The sequence below is a fragment of the Protobothrops mucrosquamatus genome, unplaced genomic scaffold (genome assembly GCF_001527695.2).
Source record: "Protobothrops mucrosquamatus isolate PMUCROS unplaced genomic scaffold, P.Mucros_1.0 scaffold258, whole genome shotgun sequence".
NCBI classification, from domain to species: domain Eukaryota; kingdom Metazoa; phylum Chordata; class Lepidosauria; order Squamata; family Viperidae; genus Protobothrops; species Protobothrops mucrosquamatus.
The window spans coordinates 33,875-58,377 of NW_015386605.1; the positions used below are offsets into that span (position 1 = coordinate 33,875).

General features: G+C 45.0%; 1 protein-coding gene across 1 annotated transcript in view; it reads right to left on the reverse strand.

The window, feature by feature from the left end:
- LOC107286187 (zinc finger protein 721-like) overlaps window positions 1-24,503 on the reverse strand; it is a 109,131-nt gene that overhangs the window by 13,832 nt on the left and 70,796 nt on the right. The window contains exons 3-5 of the mRNA XM_029283867.1: window positions 11,243-12,334; window positions 10,729-11,158; window positions 623-862 (exon numbers count right to left, since the gene is read on the reverse strand). Of these exons, the coding sequence (XP_029139700.1) occupies window positions 623-862; window positions 10,729-11,158; window positions 11,243-12,334 (1,762 nt within the window). The remainder of the gene's footprint in view (window positions 1-622; window positions 863-10,728; window positions 11,159-11,242; window positions 12,335-24,503) is intronic.

The window sequence follows — 24,503 nt, forward strand, 5'->3', positions numbered from 1 at the left end:
CTTATGGAGCTAAGACTGAATGCATTTCAGCATAGATGGCTGTCAACTGTCCTCTGCCTGCTGCCGATAAACTCCAGACACGGAAGGAACAAGTGACCAGCAAACATTAATGCAAAGAAAAAGTCAGCACTGGGACGCCGGACGCTGACCCGACTCCCAGCTGAATGTCCGGAGTTGGGCGGTGCTCATGGCCCCCATGCGAATGTCGGCCAGCTGCTGGCTGCGTCCTCCCCGTCTCCCGCCGGCTAATGGCAAGCCCAGGGGCTTAACAATGGCCACCACAAAATTGTACATTGGCTCCCAGCCGGCCTGGGTCAGGGCCAAGGCAGAGGGGGCCGTTCCCTCACTGTTTCCAGGATGGCTTCGCGGGCCACATGAAACCACTTTGCGGGCCGCATCCGGCCCCCGGGTCTTGTGTTTGACATGTCTGCCATAGGCGAAGGTGCAAACTCCCTCGGGATTCACCTCCCTCCTGTGGAATTATCTGGACGGGGAAACAGCACTCTGGGACTGAAAGGGGAGAGAAACCAAAGCCTCTTCTACTGTTACGACTTATATTTGAGGTGGGCAAGGAAATCGGGCCGTCCCCCTGAGGGCGTCCTCCCAGGACGGAGCCTCTCACCTGCTGTCTCTGCTCCTCCGCCTGGCTCAACAAGAAGCCTTCGGCCAGGGCCACCGCCTGGGAGCAGCTCTCCGCTCCACACTCCCTCAGCCAGCCCGCCATCTCCGGGGGCAGCACGGCCAGGAACTGCTCCAGGATCACCAGGTCCACCACTTGAGCTTTGCTGCTCCTCTCGGGCTTCAGCCATCGATAGCAAAGCTGCTGCAGGCGGGTGCAGACTACTCGGGGCCCCACCGACTCCTGGTAGCCGAAGCAGCGGAAGCGCTCGGCCTCTGAGCCCGCTGGCGGCTCCTCGGGAGGGAGGCTCTCCTGCCTGGCTCCGGCCTTGGCCTCCCTGCTCTCCTCGGGCTCAGCGGCAGGAGGGTTTGGGGCTGCTCTCCACCCACTGACTCCCAACCTTGGCAAGTCCATCTTCTGGGCCAAGTAAGCCGAGTGTCAACGCTGCAAATACTGTATATTCTTGCTTTGACAATATGCAGAACTGTCTGGTATTTTTGGGGTTAATGCAGAGCAGAAGAGGGTGGAGGGAAAAGCCCGGGAAAGAAAGAGGAAGAAAACCTTTGACCTTCACACTAATTGGATAATGTGATATATGACAGCTAATTTAGGGAGGGAACATGTTGATAATTTAACTGCTCAGAGGAAGAGAACTTAGATCTTAGCATAACCTTCCGTTATGCCTGTGCCGACATTTTGTAACAATAAATTACTTTTAGGAAAATCAATGCCTGGAAGTTCTTTGAAGTGTTTCATTAGCCGGAACCATAACACCGAGCTTCCCCACGGCACCTATTCAGTTCCTCTCCTTCTCGGCCACATCTGGCGAGGATCTTCTCGATGCTGACTGCTTCCCTGTGGACAAGCAGATACCCAGCATGCAAACAAAGCGGCTTTCCAGGTCTCTTTCCAAGACCCACCGAAGAAGAGTCCAAAGGAAAGGTGAAGCAATTCCCACCAGAAGGAGAAAAGCCTCTGAGAGGCTCTCCTTGATCAATTCACTTAAATATGAGCCAGCTGTGTGCTGCAGCTGCCAAAAAAGCCAACACAGTGCTAGGCTGCATTAACAGAGGGATAGAATCAAGATCACGTGAAGTATTAATATCACTTTACAGTGCCTTGGTAAGGCCACACTTGGAATACTGCATCCAGTTTTGGTCACCACGATGTAAAAAAGATGCTGAGACTCCAGAAAGATTACAGAGAAGAGCAACAAAGATGATTAGGGGACTGGAGACTAAAACATATAAGGAACGGTTGCTGGAATTGGGTATGTCTAGTTTAACGAAGAGAAGGACGAGGGGGGGACATGATAGCAGTGTTCCAATATCTCAGGGGTTGCCCCAAAGAAGATGGAGTCAAGCTATTCTCCAAAGCACCTGAAGGCAGGACAAGAAGCAACGGATTGAAACTAATCAAGGAGAGAAGCAACCTAAAACTAAGGAGAAACTTCCTGACAGAACAATTAACCAGTGGAACAACCTGCCTCCAGAAGCGGTGAATGCTCCAACACTGGAAGTTTTTAAGAAGAGACTGGACAGCCATTTGTCTAAAACGGTACAGGGTTTCCTGCCTGAGCAGGGGGTTGGACTAGATGACCTCCAAGGTCCCTTCCAACTCTATTATGATGATGACAATGATGCTTGGAAAGCAAACCACTGCAAAGATGTTTTCTTTCAAGAGCAGGCAACAGAATTTCATTTTTAATGTGGGCCAGTGTGCTCATAGTAAAAAAAAAAAAAAGTGATAATAAAGATTATCTTATCTCACTGTTCTCACGGTTGTGGCTTTTCCTGCTCTTTCCCCCCAAGTCTTTCCCACGTAGCCTTGCACAAACCCCTGGCCAGCCACAAAAACTCCCAGGTCCCAGCACAGAAGGACCCCCTTCCTACCATCACCGACGTGGCAAAAGAGAGGCTAGCCGAGGCTCCCTCTTCACCTCCCGCTTACGGAGCGTCCTGGATCCCGACAGGCGGCAGTGAGATCCAGAGTAGATCCCTAGACTGGAGATGAATCCATCAGGTTCCGCCCTCCCTCCCTGCCTGCCCAGGTCTCCCCTCCTTCCCCTCCCCCCTATTTTAGGCATAACCAAACTCACCACTTTTTCCCCAGCTTTCCCGGGAAAGGAGGGGAAAAAAATGCGCCTCGCTTGCTTTCTGTCTTGGTCTGGGAAAGCGCAGCTGCCACTCACTCCCGTTGCTAGGTTCCCGCCGCGATGCCCCGCCTCCTCCGCGGGGTTTGGACTGCGGGAGGGAGGAAAGGTGTTTTTCTCCTAGAGAGGCAACGCTCCGGCCGCTTCTTCTCCCTTCCTGCTCCCCCTTTAAATAGTTTGCGGCGGGAGGCAGCTACGGTACTCGCGCATGCTCCGTCCATCAATCAGAACAGAGCTGGAAGGGGACTTGGGGGTCTTTTAGTGAAATCTCCGCTCAAGCAGGAGATTCTATACGCGGGGGGGTCCTGGGGGATCGTTCCAGAGCAGGGAGCGGTTTTTTTTCCTTAATAATAATAATAGTAAAATTGGAAGAAACCTTGGAGGTCATCGAGTCCAACCCCTTGCTCAGGCAGGAAACCCTACACCAGAGGTTCTCAACCTTTTTAATGCCGTGACCCCAACCGGTCGTAAGTCGAGGACTAAACCGGTCGTAAGTCGAGGACTACCCAACCGGTCGTAAGTTCAGGACTTTCCCTGCCTGGGAGCGCTGCGCATGCGTGGTTCCGCCCCCTGCGCCAGCCGAGGCGTAGCTGGCAAGCGGCAGAGATGGAGCAGGCCGACCACCAGCTGGCCCAGCCCAAGGGAGGTAAGGCATCCGCCGGAAAAGGGGGGAAAAATGGCGGACAAAAAAATGGCGGACAAAAAAAATGGCGGACAGCCTTGCTTGGCGACCCCCATGAAATGGTCGATCGACCCCAAATGGGGTCCCGACTCACAGGTTGAGAACCACTGCCCTACACCATTTCGGACAAATGGCTGTCCAGTCTCTTCTTAAAAACTTCCAGTATTGGAGCACTCACCGCTTCTGGAGGCAGATAGTTCCACTGGTTAATTGTTCTCACTGTCAGGAAGTTTCTCCTTAGTTCTAGGTTGCTTCTCTCCTTGATTAGTTTCCATCCGTTGCTTCTTGTCCTGCCTTCAGGTACTTTGGAGAATAGCTTGACTCCCTCTTCTTTGCGGCAGTCCCTGGGATATTGGAACACTGCTATCATGTCCCCCCTCGTCCTTCTCTTCATTAAACTAGACTAGGGGTAGGCAACCTCGGCTCTTTTATGACTCATGGACTTCTGACTCAGCAATTCTGGGAGCTGAAGTCCATGAGTCATAAAAGAGCCGAGGTTGCCTACCCCTGAACTAGACATACCCAATTCCAGCAACCGTTCCTTATATGTTTTAGCCTCCAGTCCCCTGATCATCTTTGTTGCTCTTCTCTGTACTCTTTCTAGAGTCTCAACATCTTTTTTACATCGTGGTGACCAAAACTGGATGCAGTATTCCAAGTGTGGCCTTACCAAGGCATTGTAAAGTGATATTAACACTTCACTTGTTCTTCACTTCACTTCTTCTTTTTTCTTTTTCTCCTCCGCCTCCTTCCTTTCTTCTCTCTCCTTCTCCTACCCTCTCCTTTCTCCCTCCTTTCTTCTCCTCTTTCCTCCTCCCTTCTCTTTCTTCCTTCTCCCTTCTTCACCTCCTCTTCTCTCAAGTGTGCAAAGCGCCATTTACGGCTCATTTAAGCAAGGAGCTACTGTCTCAAGTGTTTACTTTCACTAATAGATAATGAGAAGCTGAAAAGCTATTGCTAAGCTATTTTATTTAACAACTTATTTAATCTTTATTAATTGACTAGTGGAACAGCTTGCCTTCATAAGTAGGAGCTTCATCACTGGAGGTTTTTATGAAGAGATTGGACACCCATTTGTCTGAAATAGTATAGGGTTTTCTGTCTGAGCAGGGGGTTGGACTAGAAGACCTCCAAGGTCCCTTCCAACTCTGTTTATTCTATTCTATTCTATTCCAGTTTTACCTCTTGCTTGGATTAAATACGCACAATTCTCTAGGTGAACATATAACATGCTCCATGTTGTCTTAAATGCATTGGACAGTCCAAGCATACGGTTCTGCATCCAAAACCCCTCACATCATGTGACTATGTATAGATTAATCAGCAGCAGCAGCCTTTTCTCCGGTGTTTAGTAGAACAAGATTTTACTTTCTTCGATTACTTTCTACATTAAAGACTTAAGTTTTATTAAACCAAGTCAGGAATACACAAAGCTTCAAATGCCCACATCAGCATGAAAGTCAGAAATAGGTGGTGAAAGTCATCTATGACACAAATCTTTATTACATCCCGGCACATGCTTGCTTTATTTATTTAAATTTATGTAGCCACCCATCTCACTGGTGTGAGTCTGAGCAGCTTACAAGTATAAAGCAGCAAAAAACATATATAAATAAAAACAATTCAAGCAATAAATTGCAAACATAAAAGCACAGAATGATGTCAACCACACTTCACAACGCATTCACCATGCAGGCTCTTCATACCCATATCCTCAGAGACTTCTTAAAGGCCAACAAGGTTGGGGCCAATGTGACATGGAGGGTGCAATAGCAATAACACTTAGACTTATGTACCACTTCACAGTGCTTTACAGCCCTCTCTAAGTAGTTTACAGAGTCAGCCTCTTGCCCCCAACAATCTAGGTTCTCATTTTACTGACCTTGGAAGGATGGAAGGCTGAATCAACCTTGATCCGGTCAGGATCGAACTGTCAAACTGCTGGCAGTCAGCAGAGTTAGCCTGCAATACCACATTCTAACCACTGTGCCATCACGGCAATGATATTCTATGCATTGCCTTGAATATTATCTCTGACAATTCAAGGTGTGGACTTTAGATTGCAGTTGCACGTAGTCCTTGATTTATGACCACAATTGGGAATGGAACCTGTGTGCTAAGTGAAGCAGTCCTTAAGTCTCACCCACTTTTATAACATTTTTGCAATGGTTATTAAGCAAGTCCAGCTTCCCCCATTGACTTTGCTTGTTGGAAGTCCCCTGGGAAGGCTGTACATGGCAATCGTGTGACCGAAGGTTGTTCCAACTGTATACAGACACGTCAGTTGCCAAGCACCTGCATTTTGATCACATGACCATGGACTTAAGTGCAAGAACAGTCATTTGTAAATCTTTTTTTTTTTCAGTGCTGTTCATCATTCAGTGAATGATTGTTAAGTCGAGGACTGCCTGGTTTCCTATTTCGACCTTAATCATTATTTTTCCGTTCAAAGTGCAGAAGGCAGACCGTATTTAAATTTTGGTCTTGGAAACAATTTACGGACTTTAAAACTTATAAAGAGTATGCCAAGCAGTTAACGATATTACACAGAGTCTTGGTTTAATCCAGGGGTAGGCAACCTTGGCTCTTTTATGACTCGTGGACTTCAACTCCCAGAATTCCTGAGCCAGCCATGCTGAGAAAGGGAGAGGTTTCCATGCTGAGCCATGCTGGCTCAGGAATTCTGGGAGTTGAAGTCCACGAGTCATAAAAGAACCCAAGTTGCCTATCCCTGGTTTAATCTAATGCCAAAGACATCTGCCATCGTCAGTTCAGACTATTGATCTGTGCTAATACTCTGCACAGGAGGGAGATGGAGAAAGTGTAGATAACACAAAGTTGACTTTGGAGAAGCTATGCAGAACTGTTGACAAACATCAGCTCAGCCTTGGAAAACAAGACACCGTGAGGAAGAAACTCAAGACGGGCCCATCTGGACTATTTTTGGTATAAAAGAGAAGGGAAGGGAAGGGGAAACTGCCAAGCTTTCAAAATTCTGTTATTATAACCTTTGCTCAGTAAATTTTTGTGGTATGTATTTCCTGACCTGGCTTACCTCAAGCAAAAGGTAGAGGGCGTCACAAAAGGGCATGGGGGATGCCAGAGAGAAAATGAGTTGGGACTCATTTTGGCATGAACAACTCAAGATTTGTGCCTCTCCTAGCTAGCCCATTTCTCATTAAATCGAATAAAATTGGCTTGTTTTCTCTACTGAAATAGAAATACTAAATTTTCTGAGGTACTCATCAGACCAAAATTCATTTAGTCTCCCTTTATTTGTGAAATTGTTCAGGGGAATCCTTGGTTTAGGGCAGGGGTAGGCAACCTTGGCTCTTTTATGACTCGTGGACTTCAACTCCCAGAATTCCTGAGCCAGCATGGAAACCTCTCCATTTCTCCTCAGCATGGCTGGCTCAGGAATTCTGGGAGTTGAAGTCCACGAGTCATAAAAGAGCCAAGGTTGCCTATCCCTAGTTTAGGTAGAACAGGAAAGAACCGATCAGTGTAACCTGAGCTAAGATAAGAAAGGGAAGTAATAATCAGTCTTTTCCATCTTTGGCCATGTTGGTTGGGAATTATGTCCAATCCACCTAAGTTGAAAAATCTGACCTAAGATTATCATGCTCAGAGAATCTTGGCATGAATGGAAGCAACCTGGATGGCCTTTGCAGATGTCCATATTACCCTGTGTTTCTATGGATTGTCGAAAAAGGAGGCAGGAGCTGGAGAAGCTTTTGAGGGTGGTATCTACCTGGCTTTGCTTAAACAGGTCAGACCAGATTTTGAATGGGAGATCACCAGCGTATAATCCACTGAACAAACAATATGGACTTGTTTATGAAGTCATCAGATGTTGTGATGTCTCCATAGCTACAATGATCAAAATAGTGTAACTAATAGTATTCCCTGTAATACTTTGTTGACAGCAAAAGTTCAACTTTGGAAAAGCAAGAAAGAGTACTTTGAACTTTGGTGCTGAAGAAGACTCTGAAAATTCACCATAGACAGCCAAGAAAAAGAAAACAATGGATCGTTGAACAAATCAATCCAGAGTTCTCACTCAAGACACAACAACCAGGCTCAAATTATCCTACTTTGGACCCCTTGTGCAAAGTTCTAGCTCTTTGGAGAAGGCTTTGGTGCTGGGAAAAGTGAAAGGAAAACGAAAAAGAGGATGATCAGCACCAAGAGAGATAGACTGGTTATTTGCATTCTTTTAGAGCAGAGATCAACCCTGACTGCTCTTTAGAAGGCCAGATCCTGAAGTTGAAACTCAAATACTTTGTCCACCTAATGAGAAGGAAGGACTTACTAGAGAAGAGCCTAATGCTGGAAAAGATTGAGGGCAACAGAAGAAGGGGACGACAGAGAATGAGGTGGCTGGATGGAGTCACTGAAGCAGTAGGCGTGAGCTTAAATGAACTCCAGAAGATGGTAGAGGGCAGGAAGGCCTGGAGGAACGTTGTCCATGGGGTCGCGATGGGTCGGACCTGACTTCTCAGTTAACAACAACAAGAGCAGAGGTCCCCAACCTCTTGGGCAACAGGGACTGGTGCCGTGGAAAAAGGTGATGTGGTGTTATGTACTGTCTACATCCCATGGATGGGGCTTTGCTTGTTTCTGCGGCCCAGTTGTTGGCATGGTACGAACTGGTGCCGATCCATGGACTGGGGGTTGGGGACCCCATTTTAGAGAGGCGTTGAGGCCACTTGGAGGTTTATCTGTGTCCCCAAATTTACCTGAGTGTGCAAATGGGTTGAGGACACAGATAAACTCCAAGTGGCCTCAATGACTCTAAAAGAATGCAAATGACTAGCTGTCTGCAAGGAGTATAAATCCTTCCATTCCCTACCATCCAGTCAGAGCTGAAGAAGCTTCTTGGATGAGAAGCAAAACATCTTCAAAGAAAAACAAGTAAATCCAGTTGCCTCCTGAAAATGCATCTTTGGGACAACCATGACCTAGATGACTGAGAATCTCTACAGACGACCAGAATGGCTGTCTCTTTCTTACTTGTGCTCCCATGACAATAGTTTCCCCTTTTCCGTATTTGTTGTCATTATGACAGATGTTCTCATGACTTCTCCATTGGAGCAACCCCAACCCCCAAAGCTATGTTTAAGCCATACCTATCTGGGATTTAGCTTATGAGCATTCCTCACAACACTTAAGCATGCAATATACATCATCTCTTACGCAGAAAAAGTTCAGGTTATATTGAATGTAGTGGTCCTTTTGTTTTGACAAATGAACATTTCCCCCCCACTGTATTAAACTTTAGGACATGAACAGCAACTAGGCCCTTGAGTATTGCCCTATACATTCCCAAATGAATTTTAAAAATAGGAAAATAAACAGAAATGCCGAGGAGGAACTTCCGTACAAAGAGAAACAGTGCATAAAAGTGTTGAGTCACACATGTTCGCTTAATCAACTTTAAGATGTTTGGAGTCCAGCTCCCAGAATTCCCCAGACAACATAGCTTGGCTAATTCCGGGAACTGGAATCCAGACATCTTAAAGTTGCTAAGATTGAGAAATACTAACCTCAAGCAGAGGTCCTCAACCTTTTGGGCACCAGAGACCAGTTCCGCGGAGAGAGGTTTTTCCGCGGACCAGGGGGTGCGTGGTTTTTGTGTTGCCTGCATCTCGCGGATGGGGCTTTGCTTGTTTGTGCAGCCCATTGCTGGCATGCTACGGCCTGGTACTGGTCCACGGACTGGGGTTTGGGGACCCCTGACCTAGAGAATCTTAGCTGAAGTGACCAAGAAACATTTTTAAACCATAAAGAGTTAAATTAGTGAGTTTCTTCAATGTAACTAACTCTTCAGGAAGCCAAGAGCACCTAGACCAGGGGTAGGCAACCTTGGCTCTTTTATGACTTGTGGACTTCAACTCCCAGAATTCCTGAGCCAGCCACGCTGAGGGGAAAGGAAGAGGTTTCCAAGCTGAGCCAGGCTGGCTCAGGAATTCTGGGAGTTGAAGTCCACGAGTCATAAAAGAGCCAAGGTTGCCTATCCCTGACCTAGACAACAGATTTATGATAGTTTTAGTTTCCTAGAAATATATTGCTACCCTGCCTTCTTTTGTGCACTTCTGCTTCACATTGCCTCTTGGAATTTCCTGATGAGAACTGATACAGGGCTGAGACAAAAACTCATATTCCATGAAAAATATAGTTCCTTGCTCTGCAAATTTTTAGTAAATAATTGCTGGATTTAGGACATAGCCACCTTTGTCCCATTCTGATCACAGCAAGAATGAGGGTGAAGATTTGTTCTTCGAGCTTGTGGGTTGGTTTCTGAACGTTTCGTTACCAGGCTAGGTAACATCCTCAGCGGTGTTTAGGGGACGTCTGTGTCAGTGTTCTACTGTTTATAAGGGCTTCAGGTGTGGGAGTGTCGAGTGAGGGTCTTGTGATGGATCTTGTGATGGGTCAGGACTTGTGATGGGTCACACAAGCCCCCCCACCTCCGAATGATCCTAACCTGATGTAATCTCATCACAAGACCCATCATAAGCCTCTCACTGATGACTCACACCTGACCCATCACAAAACCCATCACAAGACCCTCATTTGACATTGACATCCCCTAAATGCCGCTGAATGCCACCACGGCATATAAATACCGGAGATTGAAGGTTCATTCTCCAAGCTTGTGGGTTGGTTTCTGAACATTTCATTACCAGGCTAGGTAAGATCTTTAGGGGATGTTGGTGTCAGTGTTTTTCTGCTTATAAGGGCTTCAGGTGTGGGTGTGTCAAGTGAGGGTCTTGTGAACACTGGAGAACACTGGCATCCTCTAAAGTCCACTGAAGAAGATTGTCAAGGTCATTATGATTTAGTAGCTGATCGGCAGAAGTGATATATATAGAGAATGAGTCAGCAGATTATTCTGGGGGTAGTATCCCTTTAAGAGACTGTCTGAGGGAAATGGCAGTTTAGCTCACTTCAACCGTTTGAATATAACTGACTATCTTGTATTCTGTATGCTCCCTGAATGTTGTTGTTTCATATTGTATATTAAACCACAGTTCTTTTAACAAACCACTGTCAGATGTTTATGCTCCTGTGTTATCACAAGAACAAAATTAGAAAAAGGCTGCAATAATTTATATTTTTAAACAACAAAGATGTTACCTAGCCTGGTAACGAAACGTTCGGAAACCAACCCACAAGCTCGGAGAACGAACCTTCACCCTCATCCTACAGATACTCGCCACTATGGTAAACGGCTAAGAATGTTCTCCTCTTCAAAATTCTTTTGCCTCAAACCGTTTCTGATCCATTTTCCACCCTCCAAATATTCAGCGGTTTCTCCCCCGCGTGAGTCCTCTGGTGTCGAATAAGCAGCGTACTAGAAAAAAAGTGCTTCCCGCACTCCAGACATCTGAATGGTTTCTCCCCAGCGTGACGCCTCTGGTGCTTATTAAGAAGCGAGCTCTCGCTAAAGCCTTTGCCACACTCTGGGCACTTAAAAGGTTTCTCCCCTGTGTGGGTCCGTTCGTGTCTAATCAGGAGGGTGCTCCAAGTGAAGCTCTTTCCACACTCCGTGCACGTGAAAGGCTTGTCTCCAGTGTGGGTTCTGACGTGAGAAATAAGGATGGAGTTGTGACTAAAACTTTTGCCACACTCCTGGCATTTGAAAGGTTTCTCCCCGGTGTGAATCCTTTTGTGGGAGGTGAGGTGGATGTGCTGACGGAAGCTCCTTCCACACTCCGGGCATTTAAATGGCTTCTCGCCCGTGTGGATTCTTCGGTGGGAGGTGAGGTGGATGTGCTGACGGAACCTCTTTCCGCACTCCAGGCACTTAAAGGGTTTCTGTCCCGTATGCATGCCTTGATGTGCCGTGAGGATCCCGCTCTGGCTAAAGCATTTCCCACACTCCTGGCATTTAAAGGGCTTCTCGCCAGTGTGAATCCGCCGATGCGCCGTAAGGCTTCTGCTCTGACTGAAGCATTTCCCGCACTCTGGGCATTTGTAGGGTTTCTCCCCTGTGTGGCTTATCTGATGCCTAAGAAGGTTTGTGCTGTCAATGAAGCTCTTGTGACACTCCATGCATTTGTAGGGCTTCTCCCCGGTGTGGATTCTTTTATGTCGAATAAGTTCGGAACTGCGGCTAAAACTCTTCTCGCATTCCGGACATTTAAATGGCTTCTCCCCTGTGTGAGTTCTTTCGTGTCGAACCAGTTCGGAGCTGTGGCTGAAGTTCTTTTCGCACAAGAGGCATTTAAACGGTTTCTCTCCCGTGTGGGTCCTTTCGTGACGAATCAGGTGCGAACTCTGGCTGAAGCTCTTCCCGCACTCTCGGCACTGAAACGGCTTCTCTCCCGTGTGGGTTCTTTTGTGAGAAGTCAGATGTATGTGCTGGCGGAAACTCTTCCCGCACTCCAGGCACTGGAACGGTTTCTCTCCCGTGTGAATTCTCTCGTGAGAGGTGAGGTGTATCAGCTGGCGAAACCTCTTCCCGCACTCCAGGCACGGGAAGGGCTTCTGCCCGGTGTGCATCGCTTGGTGTGCCGTGAGAATGCCACTTTGACTGAAACATTTCCCACACTCTAAACATTTATAGGGTTTCTCTCCGGTGTGGCTTCTCTGATGGGAAGCGAGAACACCGCTGTTACCGAAACGCTTTCCACACTCCATACATTTGTAAGGTTTCTCTCCCGTGTGGCTCCTTTGATGGGAAGTAAGGTTTCTGTTTTGACTGAAGCTCTTTCCACACTCGGGGCATTCATAGGGTTTCTCTCCAGTGTGAACTCTTTTATGCCTAATCAGTTCGGAGCTCCTACTAAATCTCTTCCCACATTCGAGACATTTAAACGGCTTCTCTCCTGGGTGGGTTTTCCAGTGCATGTTCGTATCTGATGTTTCCTCCCAACTTTCCACACAGGAAGAAGGCTCGTGGTTTTTATCTTCTTTTGGAATCTTCGGATGGACTGAAATTTCATGAAAGCCAATGTCCAAATTAGCAAAAGATCCCTTCCTTCCACCAATTAGGTTTCTTTTTTCCTTCATTCCCCCTGAATTTCCAAAATTTTCTTCTACGTCTTGGCACACGTAACTGTCCTCCAATGCAGGTTGTGATACCCCTCTATCGTTTCTTCTGATCCACACCTGCCCTTCTGAAATTAAGAGAAATGATGGAAATCAAAGTCCAGTTGAGGAATGAGCACAATCAGTTACTTAACCCAGATAACTCACTCTATATGCTGCCTGGAAAAAAGATTTAAAAGAACAACATCCTATCCAATTAATTAATATAGACATGTGTTAGCATTTGCTCAGCAAAAACTCCATCTCAGCTTCTGGCCTGATTAGTTTTTTTGAAAGCATATTCTCTCAAACAATTTCTCTACAAACAACCCAGTTGTTCTACCGATGCCCTGGTTCCTGGACATGAAATTGGCTCAACCACTTGAAGGGTATGGGGAGAGCTGCACAAGAAAATTTGAGAGTGTAAAAACAAGATGTAACAGCCAATTTGGCCTAGTGGTTAAGGCACAAGGCTCGAATGTGGGAGAATGTGAGTTCATGTCCTGCCTTAGCCATGAAAGCCACCTGGATGACTTTGGGACAGTCACCCTCTCTCAAGCCAACCCACCTCACGAATTGTTGTTGTGGGGAAAATAGGAGGCAGTTTGCTGCCTTGAGTTATTAGTAAAGAGGCAGGATACAAATAAGTAAAAAGATAGATAGATAGATAGATAGATAGATAGATAGATAGATAGATAGATAGATAGATAGATAGATAGATAGATAGATAGATACCGTATATACTCGAGTATAAGCCGAGTTTTTCAGCACATTTTTGTGCTGAAAAATGCCACCCTCGGCTTATACTCGAGTCAGCGTCTCGAGAACTGAGGAAAGTGAGTACACGTGTCCCGCTAGTACTTCGGGGGCCTGGCCTCTTGCGGGGCTGCGTGCTGCACGCACCCCCTGGATTTACTCAAGGTGCATCCGGGGAGGGAGGGAAGTCTCCTGCTTGGCCGCTTGCTTGACTTGCAGCCGATTTCCGGGGAATGCCTCTTTACAGCAGGCTGCCTTTGGGAAGCGCTGCCTCCTTCCATTCATCTCTTTGCTGCTGGAGAAATTTGCAATTGTCCGTGCGAGAGGCAGACGACAAGGAGAGCGGATTGGCACCCGTGGCTGTGGTGCGATGCTGGGGCTCCCTCTTCTTGACTAAACAAGCTCTCTTCCAGAAAGACCTTGCCCAGGAGCCTTAGCGAGGAACTTGAAAGTGCCTTCAAGTTGTCGCAATGCTGAGGTCAAGCACTAAGGCAAAGAAATGTGTTCCTCGCCTCTTTAACATTTGCGTAGCTTTTCTACTTCCCACAATGCCCTAGAGGTGGTGAAATTGGGCAATGCTTTCTTGCTTCAACTGCCTGTATCTATCTTCATTTTTTACATTTACCAGTAGCTGCCTCATTTCCCACCCTAGGCTTATACTCGAGTCAATATTTTTTCCCAGTTCTTTGTGGTAAAATTAGGTGCCTCGGCTTATATTCGGGTCGGCTTATACTCGAGTATATACGGGTAGATAGGTAGGTAGGTAGGTAGGTGGTTGGTGGGTGGGTGAATAGATGGATGGATGGATGGATGGATAGATAGATAATAGAACATAGGTAAATAGGTAGGTAGATGGGTAGATAGATAGATAGACAGACAGACAATCTCCCACTTCAATCAAGGTGGTAACACAGTGTATATCCACTGTAAAAAAAAAAAAGCAAACATTTTCTCCTTTCCAAAGTACTAGAACTGGAGGTCACCCAATGAAACTGAACCTTCAGAGAATCATAACAGATTCTGTTATACAAATTCAATATAAATTCAATAAATAATAAATAAGACAACCGGAAATATTTTTTTTAACACAACACATAATTCAACTTTGAATTCAACAATTCAAATTTGCTACCACGAAATGTGCTGTGGTGCTGCCTATCCAGTTGGCTGGCTTCAAACAAGAGGTGAGCCAATTTGTGGAAGCCATGGGAATCCATGACTATTAGTTGTGATGATATTGTGACTACTTCTGTAGGCCATATGCTGGGAGACCAATGGGCTTCCTTGTGCAATTGGTTGTAAGTGTGAGAATAGATTGCCAGACTAGATAAGCTAAAAGTCTGATCCAGCATGTTCTTATTATATTATGATTTTTTTTTCTTGTCCCTCTGACATTGCTATCCTTTTTTTCCCCTCCTGCTTTTTCCTCTCCCACTCAGAATGCTTACGTTCCTCAGCCACATTCTGGAAGGGCATACTGTTGTAGGTCCTCTCAGCTGAAGCTACGTGACTTTCCTGTGATACAAGGCCATCTTTTTGGAATTTGTCCACTGCAGAAGCTTCCATGTTCCTGTAATTTTTGGAAACATAAAAAGAAAGTGAATTGGGCATCTGGAATGAAGAGATCACTCACTAAGCAATATGTCTGTCAAGACTGAAAAGAAATCAAAAGTATCTGCAAATAAGGTGTATGGAGAGAATAATAATAAAAAAATCAGGCTTGTCCTTAGAAAAGCTACAGTTATTTAATCAAGATGGATCAAGTTGGCAAGCATTTATCCATACAGTCCTAAGGAATTAAGATGGATGTGATGACACCTTTCTCATTAAAAACCGGTTGAGTTTGACTCCCAGTGATTTAACAGACACTTCGATAGATCTTGAATGCATATATATACCTGGAAAGTGGGTAGATATTGAATAAATCCACATGCAGTTATGTTGGCAACAACACACAGAATTTTGCCCTTGCCTTTCTTCCTGGATGTTTTTGGATTTCCTAGTAATCCATCTTACAGATCTGAATTTTTGGGGTGATCTCCTGTCAAAGTACTAAAAAGAACCAACCCTGTTTGGCCTTTTGAACTAAGCTAGATGCCCATATGTCAGCAACTTCTAAAAGCCTCTTTCCCCCCTTCAGGCAGGCTTTCAAACAAAGTTTGGGCACCCCTGATTCTAATTGAATAGAATAACAGAGTTGGAAGGGACCTTGGAGATCTTCTAGTCCAACCCCCTGCTCAGGCAGGAAACCCTATATACCCTTGGTGGCGAACCTGTGGCACGCTGTCTGTGGGCACGTGCGCCATCGCCCCAGTCCTAGGCCTTCAGCTGGGTTTTATAAAACCTTTTTGCTTTAGGCCTCCGTGGCCGTGTGCAAAAAAAAAAAAGGTTCAATCAATCAGTCAATTTCAAGTTCTCACGGAAAAAAAAAAGATCTGGCAAAGTTGGAATTGATTTATTGATCTTTTTAGTCCCACCCAGTCTGCTGTTACCACCACAGCCACGCCCACCCAATGGGCCACACCCACCCGGCACCTGACGATACATAAGTGGGTTTTGGGTTGCAGTTTGGGCACTCGGTCTCTAAAAGGTTCGCCATCACTGCTATATACCATTTCAGACAAAGGTTTGTCCAGTCTCTTCTTAAGAACAGCGTAGGAGCACCCACAACTTCTGGAGGCAAGCTGTTCCATTAATTGTTCTGACTGCCAAGAAATTTCTCCTTAGTTCTAGGTTGCTCCTCTCCTTAACTAGTTTCCATCCATTGCTTCTTGTCCTGCCCTCAGGTGCTTTGGGGAATAACTTGACTCCCTCTTCATTGTGGCAACCCCTGAGATATTGGAACAGTGTTCTCATTTCACACCATAATCCTTCTTTTCATTAAACTAGACATACCCAATTCTAGCAACCGTCCTTTACTGTATATGTTTTAGCCTCCAGTCACCTAATCATCTTTGTTGCTCTTCTCTGCACCCTAATGTAAAAAGTTTATGAGCTCAGTTGCAGTCTTGAAAACAAACATTTTGGGCTGACTCGGGGGGGGGGGGATGCAAAATCCTTCATTTTAAAAGGTGCAAAGCCCAGCCTGCATCTTGCATGTTGGTGGCTAGGAAAATCCTAGTCAGACACCTAGAGTAACTTTGCATAAAGGAGGAGGAGCCTGGAATGGATTTATTGCAAAAGGCGTGGGGAGGGGGGCGTGGACTCTTCCCCCCTTCGCCTCCTTGCCTTTTCTTGCTCACCCTTCTCTGGGCTGGCTGGACTTGTCCATTGCAAGCTCCCTTCTGCCTTCCCTTCTCCAGCCGAGCCCAATGTCCCCGCAACTTACCAGCTACGGGGACAGCTGCGCGTCTGAATGCTACTCTCCAGAATTGCTCAGCTTCCATAGAAAAGCAAAGCCGGGGTGGGGGTGAGTGGGGGGGGGGGAAAGGAGGAGGGTACAGCCGGAAATGGCTTTTCCTTGCCTCCCCCCCCCAATGCCTTTCTAGGACTCTTCGTTTACTCTCTTTAACCCTTGGAGGAGAGCTAGCAACAAAGAAACGGAGGAAGAAGGGGTCAGGTTGGACATGGTGGGGCGCGCGCAAGGTTTAAAGCAGCGATTTTGCCCCTTAGCTGACGAAGAAACTCCGCCCGCCACCCGCGCGCGCCACAAACAAACCCTAAATAAAAAAAACAAACCCTAAATGAAATTCTGTAGCCTGAAAATTCGGGAGCTGGAAAAGGGATTGTCAGTGGGTCGCGCTCTTTGGCATCTCTGCTGTATTTCTCGCACGAAAAAAGGGGAAGGGCTGAATTTGCGTATTGTACAATGCAATCTAGCGATTGGCAAGACGAGATGGAATAGGATAGGATAGGATAGGATAAGGATAAGGATAGAACAGGAATGGAATGGAGTGGAGTAGAGTAGAGTAGAATAGAATGATAGAAATAGGATAGAATAGAAATAGAATAGAAATAGAATACAACAGAATAGAATAAAACAACACAACAGAATAGAAATAGAATAGATAATAAAATGGAATAGAATAGAATTAGACTACAATAGAATAGAATAGAATAGAATAGAATAGAGAAAGGATAGAAGTAAGAATGGAATGGAAGAATGGAATATAAATAGAATAGAGAATAAAATGGAATAGAATAGAATTAGATTAGAATAGAATAGAAACAGAATAAGAATAGAATAGAGTAGAATAAGAATAGAATAGAATAGAAGTAAGAATGGAATGGAAGAATGGAATAGAAATAGAATAGAGAATAAAATGGAATAGAATAGAATTAGATTAGAATAGAATAGAAACAGAATAAGAATAAAATAGAGTAGAATAAGAATAGAATAGAATATAGAATAGAATAGAATAGAGAAAGGATAGAAGTAAGAATGGAATGGAAGAATGGAATAGAAATAGAATAGAGAATAAAATGGAATAGAATAGAATTAGACTAGAATAGAATAGAAACAGAATAAGAATAGAATAGAATGGAATAGAATAGAATAGAATAGAATAGCTATTTAAACCGGAATTGTTTTTGTTAGGAATATTAAGACCTAATTACGGTAAAGAGAATGACTACTTGATATTGCATGTTTTAACTGCTGCAAGGATAGTATTTGCCCAATTTTGGAAAAATGAGAATTTACCATCTGACCAGACTATAATTACTAAAATTTTAGAGTGTGCAGAAATGGATAGACTAATGTTAGAAATGAAAGAAAAAGATAATTCAATTTATTTTAGAACTTGGGAAAAATTTTATCAATGGTTAGAGACACGTTAGAACTTGAAGGATTCAATATTTTAGAATAGATGACTGATTTTTAATCAAGTTCTAACATTTTGATGATATGATTATTTTTTCTGTTTTACTGATTTTCATTTGTTACTTTTGATTGTTAGGATTTTTTTGAGATTTTATTAGTAGTGTTTACTTAATAGATCAACGTATTCGTTTACTAATTGTTTTTAATATGTTACAATCTAAGCTTTGCTAAAATGGTTGAATATGATATTTACTCATTATTATGATCTGGACGGTAGCTTGTTTGTTGAAATATGTGATATTTCCTATCCTTATTTTACCCTAATTCCTTATTCCCTTCCCCTTTCCTTCCACCCCTCCCTTTACCATACCTGTATTGTTCCTATTTTTCCTCATCCATATAAACTTAATAAAATTTTGTTAAAAAAAAAAGAATAGAATAGAATAGCTTTATTGGCCAAATGTGACTGGACACACAGGGAATATCTCTTTGGGGTATAAGCTGTCACTGTACATATAAGCAACAAAGTAATATAATCATAAGTTATAAGCTTAATTGACTTCAGTGGGGATCTCTCCTGTAATAAGAGATAAAAGGCGTCATTGGATTCTAACCAGCCCTCTGGGGACTACGGGAAGTATATACTGTAAATGTTATAACTGTGTTATAAATACTGTAAAGGGAATCATATGTTAATTGACTTAGGTCAGGTCTCCACAAAGTTACTGATTTACAACCTCTGAAATCCTTGAAACTTACTCAAGCATAAGAATCAATTAAACACTTATTTCAAATTGTAAACACACACAAGCAAACACCCAAAACTCAACACAATGTATACACAATTATAACACTCACAATTCAAACGAAGAGACTTAGTCCACGTCACTTGTTTTTAATTTACCCCTTCTCTGGGGTCAACATGTACACACACCCATGCCCCTCCTCAAGTGTCACCCTAGAATCGGCACCTAGGATACTTCCACACACCCAGGACAAGCTCCCCTTATAAAACAATGTCTCTGTCTCCCATTTTCTTTGCATCTGCTCCCCAAAGGCAAATCTCTTTGCTGTGGGGAATAAATCTCCTTTCCTCACAGCTGTCTGGATTTTATTTTACTTATTCCTGCGTAACCCCAGCTCGAGTTGGAACCTGAAATTATTCTTCTGACAGGGCCTTCATTTCTAAAGTAATGTCAATTGTCCAGTTTTCATTTCCAGAAAAAGGAATTCCTGGGACATGATTTTACCAAGAGTATAATACTTTACTGAAAAATTACATTGGCACAGAAGAAGCAAAACCAGTTCTGGTTTTCCCGCTTGAAGGCTTGCTTAGTTAAACAATAGATTCCCTTGCCTCCACCCATCCGGTGTTGACATTGTCCAATAATAATACTTCTTCTTGTTATGGAAATAGTCCACTTCTCCATCAAGCACCTGCGTTAATGACCTTGGCATTCTTGCAGGCTCTTCTCATCCAAGAAGCCTGGAATAGAAGCCTGGAAGCACAATGAATAGGATAGGACAGGATAGAACAGGACAGGACAGGACAGAATAGAGTAGGAATAGAAGAATAGAAAGTAGAGTAGGAATAGAATAGAACAGAATAGAATAGAATAATGGAAGGGACCTTAGAGGTCTTCTAGTCCAACCTCCTGCTCAGGCAGGAAACCCTGTACCATTTTAGATAAATGGCTGTCCAGTCTCTTCTTAAAAACTTCCAGTGTTGGAGTATTCACAGCTTCTGGAGGTAGGTTGTTCCACTGATTAATTGTTGAGCCAAATGCCAAAGAGCCGTGGTTAGAATTCAGTATTGCAGACTAATTCTGCTGACTGCCAACGGTTTCATCCTACTTCCTCTTACAGCAAATGAATGGGATAGAATAGAATAGAATAGAATAGAATAGAATAGAATAGAATAGAGGGATGGGATGGGATGGGATGGGATGGAACAGAACAGAGTAGAACAGAACAGAATAGAATAACACAGGTGGAAGGGACCTTGGAGGTCTTCTAGTCCAACCCCCTGCTCAGGCAGGAAACTCTATAGCATTTCAGACGAATGGTTGTCCAGTCTCTTCTTAAAAACCTCCAGTGTTGGAGCATTCAGAGCTTCTGGAGGCAGGTTGTTCCACTGATTAATTGTTCTAATTGTCAGAAAATTTCTCTTTAGTTCTAGGTTGCTTCTCTCCTTGATTAGTTTCCATCCATTGCTTCTTGTCCTGCCTTCAGGTGCTTTGGAGAATAGCTTGACTTCCTCTTCTTTGTGGCAACCCCTGAGATATTGGAACATTGCTATCATGTCACCCCTCGTCCTTCTCTTCAATAAACTAGACATCCCCAATTCCAGCAACCGTTCTTTATATGTTTTAGCCTCCAGGCCCTCTAATCACATTTGTTGCTCTTCTCTGCACTCTTTCTGGAGTCTCAACATCTTTTTTACATCGTGGTGACCAAAACTGGATGCCCTATTCCAAGTGTGGCCTTAACCAGGCATTGTAAAGTGGTATTAACACTTCACGTGATCTTGATTCTATCCCTCAGTTATTGCAGCCTAGCACTGTGTTGCCTGTTTTGGCAGCTGCAGCACACTGCTGGCTCATATTTAAGTGACTGTCCACTAGGACTCCGAGATCCCTCTCACAGTTGCTACTATTGAGCCAGGTACCACCTCCAAACCTGTGCATTTGATTACATATTCAGACACACAAAAAATACTGATGTGAATACGGATATAGGTAGTCATAAAAATATATTTAAGTGACTGTCCACTGGGACTCCAAAATCCCTCTCACAGTTACTACTATTGAGCAAGGTGCCACCTATGCTGTACTTGTGCATTTGTTTTTTCTTGCCTAAATGTAGAACCTTACTTTTTTCACCATTGAATTTCATTTTGTTAGATAGCGCCCAGTGTTCGAGTCTGTCCAGATCCTTCTGTATCGTAAGCCTGTCTTAAGATAGGCAAACTATGATAAGAATACAAACAAGTTAAGTTAAAATCTTTACTTGTTTTTACTTAGTTATGTAATGTACGGAGGGCTAGCAGGAAGGGATAAGCACGAGACTCAGCCTGCGCTTCTTATGTCCCACCTTCTCACTTCTTAGGGGTTAAAGAGAGAGAGAGGCGAAGCGGCTAGAGAGGCCAAGAGGAAGGAAAGAGATGGGGGAAAAACAGCCCTTTCCTGTCCTGTCCTGTCCTGCCCCTCCTCCTTACCTCCCCTCCAGGCAAAGGGGTCTTTGTCTTGGGATGCCTGGTGAGTTCCTCCCTGGGAAGGGATGGAGGCTACCTGGGGTGAGTAGGGTCAGGTGGTGGCAGTGGGGAGGGGGCCATCTATGGAGGTAGGTCTCACACCTGCGGAGGGATGGAGATCCCCAGGGTGGGGGAGGAGGGAACTGTTGGGGGATTCAGAGACGACCAATAGACACCACCATCCATCATCCATCCACCACCCTTTGAAGTGAAATGCAATCCACAGAGGAGGAAAGTTTAACTCAAGCCCTTGAGTCTCTTCCTGTTTCAAATTGAGAACTGGAAAGCTGCAGGATTTGGGTATGGCCAGTCTGGAGAAAAGAAGGACTAGGGGTGACATGATAGCAGTGTTCCAGTATTTGAGGGGCTGCCATGAAGAGGAGGGTGTCAGAGTACAGAGAAGAGCAACAAAGATGATTAGGGGACTGGAGGCTAAAACATATAAGGAAAGGTTGCTGGAATTGGGTATGTCTAGTTTAATGAAGAGAAGGACTAGGGGGGACATGATAGCAGTGTTCCAATATCTCAGGGGCTGCCACAAAGAAGAGGGAGTCAGGCTATTTTCCAAAGTGCCTGAAGGCAGGACAAGAAGCAATGGATGGAAACTAACCAAAGAGAGAAGCAACCTAGAACTAAGGAGAAACTTCTTGACAGTTAGAACAATTAACCAGTGGAACAACCTGCCTCCAGAAGCGGTGAATGCTCCAACACTGGAAGTTTTTAAGAAGAGACTGGACAGCCATTTGTCCAAAATGGTATAGGGTTTCCTGCCTGAGCAGGGGGTTGGACTAGATGACCTCCACAGTCCCTTCCAACTTTATTATTATTATTATTAACTTATTCTACAAAGTACTAGAAGGCAGGACAAGAAACAAGGGATGGAAACTAATCAAGGAGAGGAACAACCTGGAATTAATGAGAAACTTCCTAACAGTGAGGACAATCAACCAGTGGAACAGGGTTACTGAACTGAGTGTTTCCTCAATCAAATTAATTGGGCCTTTTCTAGGCTGGTACCCTTCAAATAGGCAGTATTTCTATTCTCCACATACCTAAGTACAGATAGTCCTCGATATATGACCATAATTGAGCCCAAACTTTTGGTTGCTCAGCAAGGCGGTTGTTAAGTGAGTTTTGCCCCATTTTGCGACTTTTCTTGCCACTATTGTCAGGTGAACCACTGCAGTTGTTAGTTAGTAACATGGTTGTTAAATGAATGTAGCTTCCCCCATTGACTTTGCTTGTCAGAAGGTTGAGAAAAGGGGATCAGATGACCCCACCCCCCTGGGACACTGCAACTGTCATAAATATGAACCAGTTGCTAGGTGTCTGAATTTTGATCACGTGACCAAGGGGATGCCACAGTGGTTTGTAAGTGTGAAAAACGGTCATAAGTCACTTTTTCCCGGTGCTGTGGTAACTTTGAACAGTCACTAAATGAACTGTCATAAGTCAAGGACTACCTGTACCATAGTCTGAGATTTGCTGTTCATCATATCTGGAAAACCCAAAGTTGGGGAAAGTAGGTTTATTATGGCTTTGTTCTCCATTGTTACAGGTGTGACTGTCTCTACGGTACCTTCATTTGCCCTTTGAGGTTGAAAGTTTCTCTACGAGGAGATGCTCCAGTTACCAGCTGGAATTGCTTACCAGAATAGAATAGAATGGAGTGGAGTGGAGTAGAAAACAGAATTGGAAGGGACCTTGGAGGTCATCTAGTCCAACCCCCTGCTCAGGCAGGAAACCCTATACCATTTCAAACCAATGGCTGTCCAGTCTCTTCTTAAAAACTTCCAGTGTTGGAGCATTCACTGCTTCTGGACGCAGGTTGTTCCATTGATTAATTGTTCTAACTGTCAGGAAATTTCTCCTTAGTTCTAGGTTGCTTCTCTCCTTGATTAGTTTCCATCCGTTGCTTCTTGTCCTGCCTTCAGGTGCTTTGGAGAATAGCTTGACTCCCTCTTCTTTGTGGCAGCCCCTGAGTTATTGGAACTCTGCTATCATGTCCCCCCTCATCCTTCTCTTCATTAAACTAGACCAGGGGTGTCAAACTCAATTTCACTGAGGGCCACATCAGCATTGCGGTTGCCCTTGGGGGGCCGGGGTGGATGTAGCCAGAGTGGGTGCAGCCCACTGGGTGGGCGTGGATGGAGTGGGTGTGGCCTACTGGGTGGGCGTGGTCAGTTCTATATCATTCGCGTCAAGGGTGCCTGTGGCGGCCTGGGCAGGAGTGGGACAGATCTGAGGGTCTCTGGCAGAAGGGGGTGGGACCGGGACAAGTGCCAAGGAATGGTCCACCGGGCAAGTGCCAAGATGGCCACCACAAAATTGTACATTGGCTCCCAGCTGGCCTGGGCCAGGGCCAAGGTAGCGGGGGCCGTTCCCTCACTGTTTCCAGGATGGCTTCACGGGCCACATGAAACCACTTCGCGGGCCGCATCCGGCCCCCGGGCCTTGTGTTTGACATGTCTGAACTAGACATATCAAATTCCAGCAACCATTCTTTATATGTTTTAGCTTCCAGTCCCCTGATCATCTTTGTTGCTCTTTTCTGCACTCTTTCTAGAGTCTCAGCATCTTCTTTACATCGTGGTGACCAGAATTGGATGCAGATCCTTTGCTGCTTTGAGAACGTGCTACGCCTTGGCTTGTTATAGCTTCAGATCCTGTTTCCCTTAGCAAGGGAAGAGGTTGCCTCCTTGCTCCTGATGGGAGCTACCCCAGAACAATTGAAAAATGGAGCAAAACCTGACTGGTCCAGAAGCAAAAAGGAACTCTGCTGTTCTCCATGCTGGGAACCAGGTGGTGCTCAGGGCTGCTAAGAAGATGCCAGGGGAGTTCAACCACACCGTGGATGCCCGATGCCTCCACTTCCGGCAGTTCCGCTACCAGCAGGTCTGGGGACCCCGAGAAGTGTGCAATCATCTCCGTGATCTTTGTTTCCTGTGGCTCAAGCCAGAGCGGCTTACAAAGAATGAGATCCTCGATTTGGTGATCCTGGAGCAGTTCCTGGCTGTCCTGCCCCCCGAGATGGAGAACTGGGTTAGAGAATGTGGGCCGGAGACCAGTTCTCAAGCGGTGGCCCTGGCTGAAGGATTCCTGCTGAGTAAGGCCGAAGAAAAGACTCAGGAAGAGCAGCAGGTCAGTATCCTGGTCCAGGTAGAATACAAATACAAATACAAATGTAGAATAGAATAGAATAGAATAAGAATAGAGTAGAGTAGAGTAGAATAGAGTAGAATA